The sequence below is a fragment of the Cololabis saira genome, chromosome 16 (assembly GCF_033807715.1).
Source record: "Cololabis saira isolate AMF1-May2022 chromosome 16, fColSai1.1, whole genome shotgun sequence".
In the NCBI taxonomy this organism is placed as follows: domain Eukaryota; kingdom Metazoa; phylum Chordata; class Actinopteri; order Beloniformes; family Belonidae; genus Cololabis; species Cololabis saira.
In genome coordinates, this window is record NC_084602.1 from 24,582,470 (window position 1) to 24,596,823 (window position 14,354).

At 39.0% G+C, this 14,354-nt stretch overlaps 1 protein-coding gene across 2 annotated transcripts in view; it reads left to right on the forward strand.

Moving 5' to 3' along the window:
* LOC133462653 (latent-transforming growth factor beta-binding protein 2-like) overlaps positions 1-14,354 on the forward strand; it is a 125,136-nt gene that overhangs the window by 24,696 nt on the left and 86,086 nt on the right. For both annotated transcript variants that reach the window (XM_061743994.1, XM_061743995.1), the window contains exon 3: positions 5,569-5,842. In XM_061743994.1, coding sequence (XP_061599978.1) covers positions 5,569-5,842 — 274 coding nt within the window. The remainder of the gene's footprint in view (positions 1-5,568; positions 5,843-14,354) is intronic.

Here is a 14,354-nt window from a genome sequence, read left to right on the forward strand (position 1 = left end):
ATACTTGTCTGTTGATGTTCTGTATACCTCTTTGAAAAACTCCAGCCCCTTCACATGTATTGCATCCACAACACACACATTCTCGACCTGCAACATTAACAAATTGAGACTTCGAAAACCAGCCAAAAGTTGTTTTTTTACCTAATGATAATTTTGATTTGTTCTTCTTTCTGTTTCATGTTTCTTAGTTTCAGGGTTTGACAGAGCATTTAGTCAAGATTTTAGTCAAATTCTGCCAAATTCTCACATTCAGATCATCTTGTCATCCATACGTCTCATACTTATGTTCAGAGCCTTTAAAAGAGTCTTTCCCGAGATTATTATGTTTATGCTTTTATTGTCATATTTTGTTCATAAATGTCAGGTTATAGGTGCACTGTTGACCCGAAGAGGTTTCTCAACATCTTTGAAGTATCTCTACGTTGGTTCCAGATTGGCCCATTCTCCACAAAAAGACTATAAAGATTTGATGGGTTGTATTTCAAGGAGAGGGAAGGCCAATCTCTGGTGGATTATAATAAAGTGGGAGCAAGCACAAGTATGAAATTAGAGTCCAGAAGAAGAGGAGGGGTGAAGGGTTCAAAAATACTAATCTTAGTTACAGTAAATGCATAAGCCTAAACTCATTGCAGACAACTGCACTCAACTGCAGACCCACTGGAGAAATTATGAAAAATACACACGCCAGTAAAGTTCCTGGCAATGCTTGAATATAGGTTGCGAACTATTGTGTCATTGTCTCAAATGGAGCCTTGTACGTTGCAATAGTCCTTATTTATACAATATGTTGTGAATGTTTGCTTAACCTCTAGCAAACCTTGAACATTGGATTGACGTTTGCTTTAACGATATGCATCAGGGCTTTTCTGAGAAATGCTCCCCAAGCAGTAAAGTTTTTCTTGAACCTTAAAGATGCACATCTTTCTGGAGTCTCAAGTTCTTTGAACCCCAAAAAACAAATAATCAAAATTGGAGACATGGCAGTGTATCTCTTTATGCCTTAAGATGGCCTGCATGTAACTCAATAAAATCCTTAACCTGTGATACATTTCCCAGAATATTTGTTCTTTTGTCAAATCAACACAATATATTTGCAGAATTTTTAAGCAAAATAAGTAGTAACACAGATATAGTTTCATGGCCAGATTTAGAAATCTCAGTTTCAGCAATTTATTTTACCAAGGAGACAAGAATGTAGAAATATGTCCCATCTCATTTTTCCTCTCATCTATAACTGTAGCTACAAATGTGTGTATTTGTTTCTAGTGACGCACATGGCGTATCTGGTAGCTGGTGAGGCACGTGCACGTGAAATAAAGAGAAAAAAGGAGAGCAACAAAAGAACAGTAGAGACTCTTCTACTAAAATAGATTGAAAGCACATGTGAATAATATGAGCCTTTGACATGACCGTCAAAAAACTATTACCGTTGCTGACTGCTAATGTCAGATAAACGTACTCCTACATCCATCTAGTCCCCTGCAGGTTCAAAGGGTTAGTATAAAAAACATTTATAGGCTCCTTACCTTCAACAAAGATTACAATGACTATTTGATGCTTTGTTTTTGCTCTAGGGATGAGCGGTAGGAATCCAAGTTAGCTGTGGCAACTAGGCAACTCATATAACTGATCTACACCAAAAAAGGTGCGACGCTGCTGGCTAACGTTTGCAGTGGAATATCCCTTTTCAGATGTTGTTATTTAAATGTAATTTAGTGAATCCAGATAAAAAATGACCACTCTTTTCAATTGACACTGGTTTAGTACAAACAGATGATTGCTGCGTTATGCTTCGTAGCATGACAATGACCGATAACAAAGTGATAATGCTTCACCATTGACTAAGTCGACTGCTAATCAAAATGCAACATACTATATTTCAAATCAATATATGAGGCTATATAAATTCACCTGGCCTGGTACAACCTATTCCCTGGTTCTCATTAGGGCTGGGGATCGATTCAAATGTCAAGAATCGATTTGATTCCGATTCTTAAGATTCAGAATCGATTATCAAGATTTGATTCGATCCGATTCGATCCGATTCCGATATTGATTTGGGTTAGTGTTATTAAAACTGTTTTTTGAGCTGTTGCATGAATTATATGACTGTAGTTATGCAAAATATTATTACTAGTATTATATTGAGATTAAACAGCAAGTATTGTCAGCTAATGATGCTGTAAGGACCAATTGCCTCCCAGAATGCTGATAGAACTGCTTTCAGAAACATCGTGTGGGTCAGAATTACCAAACAGATCCAGGGCAGCAAACAGAGACGGATTAAATCGGTTTTATTTTTTCCCACATTCCGTTTTTATTTCTTCCATTTTCGGTCTATTTTGGTTTTTAATTTTTGAGCATTTGGTTTTTAGCATTTTTTGCAAATGTAACCCCAAGACAGTATATAAAGTAATGAAATATAGACAATTTATGCAATTATAACCTAACACTTTAGTGTTTTCATACCTTTAAACATATTTAAAGGCAAAAACATGGCACCAGTTATTCTCGTGTCCAACAAAACATTCCTTTTTTGGGGATAAACAAAAAAATAACCAAAAGTTGTAATGTAATGATGAAAAACAAAAAACATGAATAAATAAATAAAAGAAAAAAAAAAAAGAAAAATGAATCGATTTTTAGGAATTAATATGAGAATCGATTTAGAATTGGGAAATCGATTTTTTCAACACAGGCCTAGTTCTCATGGATGTGGTTTGACATTGTACCATGGGAGTCTATGGAGAATGACTCGCCGTTGAAGCCAGCCCCCAGTGGTCAGTCGAGGAATTGCAATTTCCTTTGTTCTGGATTGAGCTCAATACAGAAGTAGGATTGTTGGCGGTTGGTGAAACTGAAGTAATATGACTCAAACCTGTGTAATGGAACAGGAGGGGTGCACACGCTACACCAAGGAGTATAGCCTGGAACTGAGAGAAGTGTGAGAGCAAAGGAGTTATTAATGTCTATAAGACTGACTGAAAAACAAATAATTACATTTAAAACATTCCTAATAATCTAGATACCCAATTGAAAACTGGATATCGACATCATGAATAAATATCCAGATATATCAGAGTATTTGTGTTCTGGTTCCTTGCATATAAAAACCTGGGTATTGAATTTGTGGTTTTGATCTGTTCTGCCATGCTATGGACCTCTTTTTTCCCTCATGATATGTCATGATACCAAATGGAGAACACCACAAAGACATCTTAACAAGGTCGAAGATAATACCTTAAGTTCGGAAGGATCGGATGATGTGGATAATTCAACAAATTCCAAAGCGCCGTTTGAGTTTTAACCATGATACGTCTGGATTAGTTTGTTTGCATGGGGAATGCTCAAAGCTTCAGTCTAACAGTCTCCTCTTTTCAGATGATTGGATGTGGACACAACCTCCAAAAACTGAGCCAGGCTGACTCAGTCATAATTAAGGCTGAAGTGGCAATGCCAGGAATGTTTGCCATTTCTCCTCTTTTATTTCCGATGGATTCTCATTTTATTATTACTGTCGCAAAGTAATAATTGCTGCACATATTTGTGAAATGGATGGAATGTGAGGCAATTAGTTTTAATGAAGTGCAAGAAAAATCTGCACGACAGCAATTACTGTGACAATGTGTTCAACAGCCCAGAGGCAGGGCCCAGAGACAACACAGATAGGCAGTGACACTGCGAGCCTTGGCCACGCAAGCTTCACGTGGGGCATATGTCAGGCCCAGAGTCGGTGACCTCTCCAGTCTTTTGTCAGCACAGGCGACAGATTTGTCTGCCATCAGTTTTGTGTCTCACAGTGGAAAGCTCATAAAACGTGTGCTATTGTATGGCGGTCCCGTGCTGTTTCTCATGTCAGTTTGGACAGTTTTATTCAGGGAATGTAGTTTCACACATTACCAAGTTGTCCCCTTCCAGCATAATGTCCCTGGAATCTGTAGTGTACTTGATCCAAGACTCCATCTCAAACATGAGCTTGACCAGACTCCGGACAAGGGAGCAGCAACCAGCTCGCCCGTACTTAAGTTAGATGATAGATCTTTGCTTCTTGCCAAACAGAACTCAGGCAATCCCTGTTTTATCCCGTAATGGAAAATTCACGTCACATCCCAAGTTATACAAATCCCACAACCACAGTACTTTAAATGTGGATGGATCATCAAAAAAGCTTGTACATTTTCCCCCCGAGCACTTAAAAGGCAATATATGAGTTAAGTAGTTGGTTAAAAAAAAAAAAAAATTCTTCACAGTACCGCAAAATAGAGTTGTCACTGTCTGATGTTTCATCATCGGTTTGTTAATGTTTGTCCGCAAACCGTCTCCTGACAATTAATAATCCAGTGCCTTTTAATTAAACATGTGTAATACATCATAAAACACCAATTCTGATTACATATCTGGTTATCTTAGGAACTCACTGTAGTACTGGTAAATAAAGTCAGATGCTACTGTTACATATCACCGTCACGCTTCTCTCTGTCCATTTCCAACTTGTGTAATCAAAAACAATGTTCTCGGTGTCCAGTGTGCTTTTACTGAAGACCACAGGAAACAAAGTGGTCAGAGTCTGAGCAGCGTTGCAATAACAGGAAGTGTGCAGCAGGTGAAGCGTTGTTCGTACCCAGTCGGCTCCTTTCTGACTCCCAGCAAGAGCTGTGATTGTGTTCCTGCCTGCGATTTCTCAGTGTTCACAGCATTTGTGTCAATAGCATTCCATAGCCCTGTTGACAGAGCGCCACTGTTTGCTTTAGCCACCAAAGACCAGTGGCCTGATATACTGTTTGAGGACAGTGTCATAAATCCCGACACAAGATCAGCTTGTTTATTTTAAATTGCGTGCCACGCGGTCTTTCATTACTTGAAGTAACTGGAATGTGATGCAGGGTCGTGGGGTGGCGGTGGAGAACAGATTATTTTTCCTTGACTATGAAATAACCACAGCACTCTGTATTTGCAGACTACTGATAAATATTATGCACACATTCATCTTTATAAGTGCAGGGATAAACATCTGATTTTATTTGCTTCTCAAATAGAGGAGTCAACTCTGCAGGCCATCTCTGTGATGAAATGTCAAAGATTCACGGCTGGTTTCCAGGATATTTTTTTTTCCTATTTTGTATTTTCTCTTTTTTTATGACGTTTTACTTTTATGACCATTTTTAGCTGTTTCTGTTACAGTGAAAGCACACACTGGATTTTAAGTCCAGGACGAACTGCATAGAAGTGCCCCCAGCATTTCAGCAGATCTCTGAGCTTGTCATAGAGGCTTTACCTCAGGCAAAAATTGGATAAAGATTTAATGTAAGCGATCATTTACATTTAGACTAAACAGGGCAGTTTAACTTGGGTGAAATTGAAACCGACAGCCTTTTCAGGGTCTCGGCTCAATTTAAAAAGACTAAACTGGTTAAGCATTGACGCTAATGGACCCCTGATTGAATCAATTCAAACTGAACCCCGGTGTTGAGACCAGGAAAATACATTTCTGCTACTGCCTCTTCATACAAGTGGGCACATGCTCTAACATGCTGAAAACTCAATCTGCATCTGTGCTCTCCCCCCCAGCCGACTGCCAGCCCCCCTGCCAGAACCGCGGCTCCTGCAGCCGGCCTCATATCTGCGTGTGCCGCTCAGGCTTCCAGGGGCCCCGCTGTGAGGAGGTGGCCCCGGAGCAGGTGTACATCCATGAACGAGGCACCCTGAGACGCATCAAGCCTGGAAGCAACATTTTCCAGAGGGACCAACCGCAGAGGCGGCTGTCGGAGAGGCAGGACAGCACAGACACCACCAAGGTCCAGACCCCGCGGCCTGCAACAGCCAAACAGTCTGCACAAACCACGTAAGTGCTTCTCTGTTTCTATTAGAGCCTGAAACAGGCTTGCAAGCAAAAGGTACGATTTTACAAACCTCCCACGACCCTCAAGTCGGTAGAATAATGTGTACCTCCAGTCGTCATACTTTGTTCAGAGCAAAGATCTCTCTTTGTGGTTTACTGTTGGTAAACAGTTCAAATTTGCTTGTCAAACACACTATTGATTCTGCAAACAAACTCACAGTTTGTGGCCATTCCACCAAGATGTCATGTGTGTCCTTCTGTTGTAATTGCCTGATTGTTCAGGCCTTTAAGATCTTATTTTGCACTTAATCAGACTTTTGGTTTCAAAGTATGTAGTGTTTCTTTTCAATTTGTCGAATGAGCTCCCATACAGTATTTAGTGGTTTTTCCACGGATACACAGTATATTGGTTTTAGCCACAGTAGGCGGGGGTGGGGGGGTAAACAAATTGACAGGCTCAGCTATTTAAAAGACTGTTGAGTAAACGGTGGTGTATTACCAGCATCCTCCGTGTTGCTTTTTTATTGTAGCTGTAAATCAAGTCAGAAGACTAAATTTACGTATAAAATATTTGATATGGTCTTTGTAAAACAATATAAAAAAGAACGTAAGCTCTTGCTGCCACTTGGTGACAAGACTAAATTTAGATCTGTAAGATTGAGGAAAATAAAACATCACTTACTATAAGATTGTATTTAAGATTACAATTTTGTTTAGACTTCATTTTTTCTTGATTTATTGAAATAATTGTGACTATAAAGCATCCTACCAATAATTGCTGAGATGAAGGCTCCAAAGACTGCTAATCAGACAGAGCTAATACTTGGCTTTGACGTCTTACTGTTTAAATTCCAGTCTTTTTGGTAATAATGGCTTGGTCTGATTAATCATTTTTCCGCGGCTTGAACCATATTCCTGATCAAAGATGTTGAAAGGGAATAATTGTTTCCGGGAATATTCTAATGGACTGTTATTACTCACAGGTTCTGATTCGTATTGTCAGAATCGTGCTCGATATTGGAACTCAGTGCTTTTCTTATCTGGTCAGAGTCTGGCTTAAGTTTTATAATTTGTTTGGGCACTGAGGTCATTGCGCACTATTTAGCCTGTTTTTCATCTGGGTAATTTCTCCCCATGAAACCGCAGAAACATTCTCAATTATAACTGACATTTATGGAGCTCCCCTTGTTAATTGTGAAAGTCTTGTGTCATTTTGGGCTTTTGTTGGCGTTGTGGAAGAATGTTGGCCGAGCCATCCACGTGTTTGTGGTAGCTCAGTGAAACTTGACTAAATATCTCAGCAGATGATTCATAAAAGGTTTTTTTTATACATCCTCCTTCCCAAAACAATTATCTTGAAGTCGTAGTAAATCTTTTAATCAATACAAGATCTCTGGAGAGTGCACAGTTGCTGTGCATGTGTTTTCTTTGTTCTTGAGTCACAGGACATATTTGTGTACTGAGTCACAAATCTGCGATAAATAGAGACCGAAGCGCAGGTTCAACATTGTAAGAAGTAAACAGTGCTCTTGAATCACAAATACCCAGTCTATGACTGTGTTTCTGCTGAAGCTGACTAACCGTTTGAATGAGGTGTTACTCTAAGTTCAACACGAGTCATCTTCCTCTTTAAAATGTCCAGCAAATCCAAGTATTAGAGCCCTTTTTTTCCAGGACAGAATAATAACTTCTGCCAAAAAAATTGTACAATGTCTTCATTTAAAGATTAATCACAAAATTATTTAAAGGCCTGACTTAGTTCTTCCAGGAAGCTATTTGAGCTTTTGGAAACCGCTGCAAATTTTCTGCATTCTCTCTGTCTCGAATGATCTTTCAGGGGTGTTACAGCTTTCTCTCTGGATAACTTGTGGATGCAAGTGTCGGTTTCAGATATCAGCCCGAGGTTCCACTGCTTCCAAAGCCAGGAAAGCACGAGCAATGCGAGGTCACGGAGAGTGAGAATCAGATAGCAAGGCCGGTGCCAATGATCAGGAAAAAAAAGGACAAAGAGGAGAGGAGAAGGGAGGACAGATGCTCAGGCTGAGATATAGCATGTCGGCCTTGCCCCCTCTTATATACTGAGGGAGCAAAGGCCACTTAATACTTGCAGCACGCAGCCAGCCTCCTTTCATTTGTCACTACTAGAGAAGGTGCGAGGTGCTATATATGTCTTTCTTGGAGCAGACTTAGTTTGTTATGTCAGCGGCACCCTGTAACTAACCCAGGCTGTCAGGTGGCGCCAAGAACAAGAAATAGCTTAAAGAAATACAAACTAAAATGATGATATCAAGAAAATCTGACGTTTTCCTTTTTTCCAGACGGTCCGCCTGGACTTCTGTCATTAGTTATTTGTAGTTTTAAAACCTCACAATTTGTACATGAATAAAATGTGATGTTGCTTCCTTCTCAGTCGATATGTATTTTAACCTTTTATGGCTTAAAAAAACAGCTTTGTTGACAAACCCAAATACATTTTTTTTTGTTTTTTGTGTTTTTTAATAAAGGTAAGGATTTTTATCATGTGGAAACCTTTCAACATTGTCCTTCTTACCCCATAAATTACAGAAATGAACTGGAGTACAGCGTAAATAGCAGATGTTTTTACATTTGTGCCATAACAGAAATTACAATATCCTCGAGCATCATGTGATTATAGACCTTTCCCAATCCTTGTTCAAGGCAACACTGTTTGCCGTTATATGATCTTGCCGTTCTATGTGAAAATGATCAAATGAGGTGTATTGTTGGTGCGCCTTTAAGCTGGCAGGTGAAGTAACAACAAAACTGAATCAAAAAGCATGTGTTGGGGCGTGTTGTTGATGCTAGCTCTTCCTCTGTTCTGTAAAGAATTCCCAGTGTTTTATGGTTTAAAAGCCTCTCTGCACTTGTTTGTATTGGTCATCAAAATAAAAACAGTGAGATGCTCTGAACATATCCCACCAAGGGAAACACTGCCTTCCAACACTCTCAGAAAGTTTATTTTTTTGTTTTACCTGCTTCTAGGAATGGGCGATATTTTACCGTTCACGATATACCGTCAAAAAAATTCCTCACGATAAGAATTTGTCATCTCGCGGTAAAAACGATAAATTCCCGTTGATGACGTTTTTGTGTAAAACCTGATTTATGGTTCTGTGTTAAATCCACGCACAACGTACGTGAAGGAAGGAAGGAAGGAAGGAAGGAAGGAAGGAAGGAAGGAAGGAAGGAAGGAAGGAAGGAAGGAAGGAAGGAAGGAAGGAAGGAAGGAAGGAAGGAAGGAAGGAAGGAAGGAAGGAAGGAAGGAAGGAAAGAAGGAAGGAAGGAAGGAAGGAAGGGAGAAAACAAGGAAGGAAGGAAGGAAGGAAGGAAGGAAGGAAGGAAGGAAGGAAGGAAGGAAGGAAGGAAGGAAGGAAAGAAGGAAGGAAGGAAGGAAGGAAGGAAGGAAGGAAGGAAGGAAGGAAGGAAGGAAGGAAAGAAGGAAGGAAGGGAGAAAACAAGGAAAGGAGGAAGGAAGGGAGAAAAGAGGAAGGGAAGAAGGAAGGAGAGAGCAGGAGGAAAGAAGGAAGGAAGGGAAAAAGGAAGGAAGGAAATGAGCCTGAAAGAAAGAACGAAAGAAAGAAAGAAAGAAAGAAAGAAAGAAAGAAAGAAAGAAAGAAAGAAAGAAAGAAAGAAAGAAAGAAAGAAAGAAAGAAAGAAAGAAAGAAAGATAAATTCCCGTTGATGACGTTTTTGTGTAACAAACATGGCGGATCTGAAAGCGAGATAGATTTATAGTTAAAAAGATGGAGTTGAATTGGAATTTTCTTTTATCGTCATTTTTATCGTTACCGGGATAAATGCCAGAAATTATCGTGATACATTTTTTAGTCCATACCGCCCATCCCTACCTGCTTCTCCACTGCCTGTTATTGTTTCAATGGTGGGCAGCACAAGCCATTTCTTTTTCTTTTTATTCATTTTCATTTTCCATTTTATTCTCCATAGCTCTGCATGGATAATATAGCCTATACCTAACCATCACCCTCCTGTCATGTACTGTACTTTCTAACTAGTCCATGAACAGTTTTACAGAATGAATATATGTTCTGCCTTCGAAATATGTCATGGGGGACGTAAAGTAAAAAAATAAAAACTCCTAGAAACCTCCAAGACTGTTAGGTTTGGGGCCATGAGATCATAACTGTATATTGCTAGTCCCTGTTGTTTTATTCTTGTTATACATTTTCCAACCCTTTTCAAACCCTCTTAACAATTTCCCACATGTCCTGTGTGCCTGTTCTGTAGGATGTTAATGTTAAAATTTAAAGTAAGTAGAGGCTAACTGCAGCTGACAACCAAATAATGGTCTCCTCCTCTGACCTGTGCTGTGGAACAAATGCATTTCACTGTAACCCTGTGTTTCCTGTGAGGACTGTGCTCGGCCGTAAAAGGCTGTGAGAGGCTGGTCCCCATCAGCTGTCCATCCAGATATGAAGGTCATGGTCAGTGGTGAATATTAACGGTTTAGCTGAAACAATTATAATGCATACAGGACATATTCACAACCTCCTGTGAGTCCTACATATCATCTCCACTGACCCACCATCCTCTGACATCAGCACTCTGCAGGAAACAGAGCAGGGCAGAGCAGGAAGTGCGTCTTGTATGCAGGTCATCTTTTCAAAGGTCATGTCTCCCTGTTCTAACTAACATAATCAGACTCAGGGCAGCTGCAAGTTGCGACCTGGACAACAGACCTGTACAGTTGTACTGCATGCAGCTCACGTTTAAGGCAAGCTAATCTGGACTTGAAACCATCTAATGATACTTTGGAAGAGGTGGCTTACTCTAGTACGGCTTAACTTTGGGTATAGCCTACCTTAACGTTGAACAGATAAAGTACTTTTTGTTAGCTCTACTTTTGCCACAGCATCATCTATGCAGCCTCACAGTGTATTTCTCCCCACTGAACTCCTGATTCTGTCCAATCAGTGATAGAGATCTTGAAATATGTTTCTTTTGTGTTAACTCATAGATGCATGCAGATGTGGAAGCAGAAACAGCTGCATGAAAGAGCTGGATCTAAACGACTCCCTTTCAAAACGCATTTCATTATTTCATTAAGTACTAACTAAACAAATGGTTCTCATTAATCACTAAAATTCCATTAGTTAAACTAATGTTTTTCCACAACACTCATATATATATACATGTCCCACCAATCATTTGAGCCTATGAAAATGAAGATAATTTTCCGAGAACGTTTTTTTCAAAATATGACATGCCATATTTTTGTAAAATTCTCTCTCTCTACCCATTTCCTGTCTACTTCCTTTATTTAGAAAGGAAGTAGACAGGAAATGGGTAAATAAAGGCCACTAGTGCCACAAAAACCTTTAAAAAAAAGGAAAACTCTGTCATTATCAAAATAGTTTTATCCAGTCAAGTTTAAGTGTCCGGCTCCTTGATCAAACTTGGTCTCACATATACACAGTGTCTATTTAGATATAGATCCTACTTTTAATGTTAATTGGTGATCCTGCACCAACCCTAGAAGTGTCAGCTCGGTGTTTGTCTTGTTTGTCTCCGTGTGGATCTGTCATCCACTAGAAACCTGTCCGGGGGATCTGTTTGGATTCATTTCTGGGCAGAATTGTCAATACAAAAACCAGTTGCGCTCCTATTTCCACTTGTCGCTTGCAAACAGCTGTTCTTTGTAAACACTCTTAATTATTCAATCTGACTGTGTTAACAATTAGTTTATAATCTTATGTTATTACAAGAAGTTTCACCCCAAGTCCCCACAATACAGCTGGCAGAAATGTTCAGCTAATTATTTTGTTAATGATATTTTTACGAGCTCATAAAATAAACTATTTGGCAGTGCGACAAAGTAACTTTTTTAACACTTTTAAAAGCACCAAACATAGCACCCCTTAAATCAACTTCATCACAACACTTACATTTTTTTCTCTACATCTTAACTCAGTTTCTGAAGAAGCTTTGGTAATAAACATTTTGATAAACAATATAAATGAATACTGATCTGTACTTTTAGTTGAGAAAAGAAAAAAAATACTCAGAGTGCCGTAAAACTTATGATGAGGAAAACAAGACATTAAGCGCTTGACATATTAAAATAAAAAAAAATAAACATTGGCAGCTATGTCTGTAATAAGTTAGTTACCTCATGGTTTAGATCCAGTTACAGTTTTAGGGTACTTATGAGATTGTTTTGTTGAGCAGTAAAGCTCCAAAAAGGAAATGGGAGGCAAATTAATGTTTTTTTTATTTCTATTTTCCACTTATAAGAATAAAAACTGTAAAAGCAAAAAACAGCATTCACCAGGTCTGCTGGAGCCTATCCCAGCTCATTACAGGCGAGAGGCAGGGGTACGTCTTGCACAGGTCGCCACTATTGCAGGGCCACATATACAGACAGACAACCACGCACACCTACGGGCAATTAGGGATAATCAATTAAGCTAGTATGCATGTTTTTGGACCGTGTGAAGAAGCTGGATTAACTGGAGGGAACCCACACAAGCACAGGGAGAACATGCAAACTCCACGCAGAAAGACTCTGGCTGGACCCGGGAGTCGAACCAGGAAACTTCTTGCAATGACCTTACTAACCACTAAGCCACTGTGTTGCCCCACTCGGTGACATGGTGACGTTTAATATTTCCTCAGAAATGTTTAAATGTCTAATGCGGACCGGAGGCTACTGTGCACTAGGGCTGTTCGATTAATCGATTTTAAATCGTAATCGCGATTATGTAATTAGAACGATGTTAAAACGTGAAAATCGTAAAATCGATTTTTCACTTTTTTTTTTACCTTGTCTGCAAACATATTAATGATTGATACCATATTAATGACTGATGGAAATACCTCTCAATACCTGCGACAAGTGCCCCATGGGAGAGGCTCTTTAGTGTAGGAGGGGGCGTTGGAACATGCCACCGGGCATCCCTCAAGCCAGATGCGGTAGACCGGCTCGTGTTCCTTGCAAAAAACTTGCAAATGTGAATAGCAAATGTAATGAGTGACATTACACACCTCTACCTCCTTCATGGGTTGCATTATTATTTAGCATGCAAAGACCCAGTTTAGTTTAATTAGAAAATGTCTTGTTTTATTTAATTGGAAATATAACTTATTGTATGTTTGCATGTGCTGATTTGCTGATTTTTTTTTTCAGAGATAAAACTTTTTTTCAACTTATTTTACAGAGTTTTGCACTTTATTCATTCATTTTTGGTTTAATAAGAGCAAAGTTTGCACTTAAAGCCCAATGGGGCAAATGTTCAATAAAAAAACAGCATATTTGAAATCATTTCTTTTCCTTTTGTCAATTCACAAAATAATCGTAATCGTAATCGAAAATCGGATTTTGAGAGAAAAAAATCGAGATTTTATTTTTGGGCAAAATCGAACAGCCCTACTGTGCACCAAGTTTTGACAAAGGTTCAAGTTCAGTTAACTGGCTGACACTTCTATATCACTGACAATAAAATGGACACATGGTGTAAGTCAGGTTTACTTATGTTTCTATGAATAGTTTCGCTTATGAAGTTGTCTCACTTGGAGCTATGAATCAGCTTTCAAACTGTGGAAGGATTGCTTGAAAAACATTTTCTTTTCAATGCCCTCTGTGTGCCCATTAGTACATTTCTTTGCTGGTAAGCTTGTTTAATACTGTTTTTGTGCTTTATGAGTGTTTTCTGTTTAAATTAAAGTGTCTGTGCTGGGCAACAGAGTGAGTTCTACTTTCTTTGCCATATTGTTACCTCATAAACGGCGTGAGTGTTTCATACTGGAAGGAACATGTCTGCTTTTTTTCACCCCAATTTCAACAAAATGATTTGCTAGTTTTATGAGGTGAGTGACAGAGATAGAAGAACAAAAATCAAGTGACACTTTTGTTTCTGCCTTGTGTTGTAGTGATGATGAAAACTTCATGCTCCCCTCAGTGTTTATATGATAAAGATTTAACAAATAATATGGAAAAAATAGCATAGATACTGTATATTTTATAATATATGTACTGTATTACAATATTCAAAATTTTTAGGTCCTGAAAAGTTTGGAGGCACTACATAAATTTAGGATATCTTTTTTTGTTTTTGCAAGTCTCAATCAAATTTTTATCTTCCTAGTACAGTAGGTGTAGCATAATAAACGCATTGCTTTGTTTTCCATGGGACAAGAGATGGATATCGCCCATCGACCCAACCTTACTTGGCAGCCAAGTTTTTCACAGAAAACACACAGAAAACCTCCTCTCAGACAGGCCACAGCGTTACAAACATTTGGTCGAACCTAGAAAACATATTTCGATGTTGAAAGTGAAAACGCTCAGTGAAGACATCAAGGCATGGAGTTTTCTCTGCATTTGGTGTTACGCTTATGTCGGCTCCACTGTTTTACTGGTGACTAATGCGGCTGGTGGTTATGTGGCTTGTTGACTCAAGGCTTTGCACATAGCCACCCAGTCGGTTTTCAGAGGAAACTGTGGTCATAGTGGGAGTTCTCCGTGTTTATCATGGAT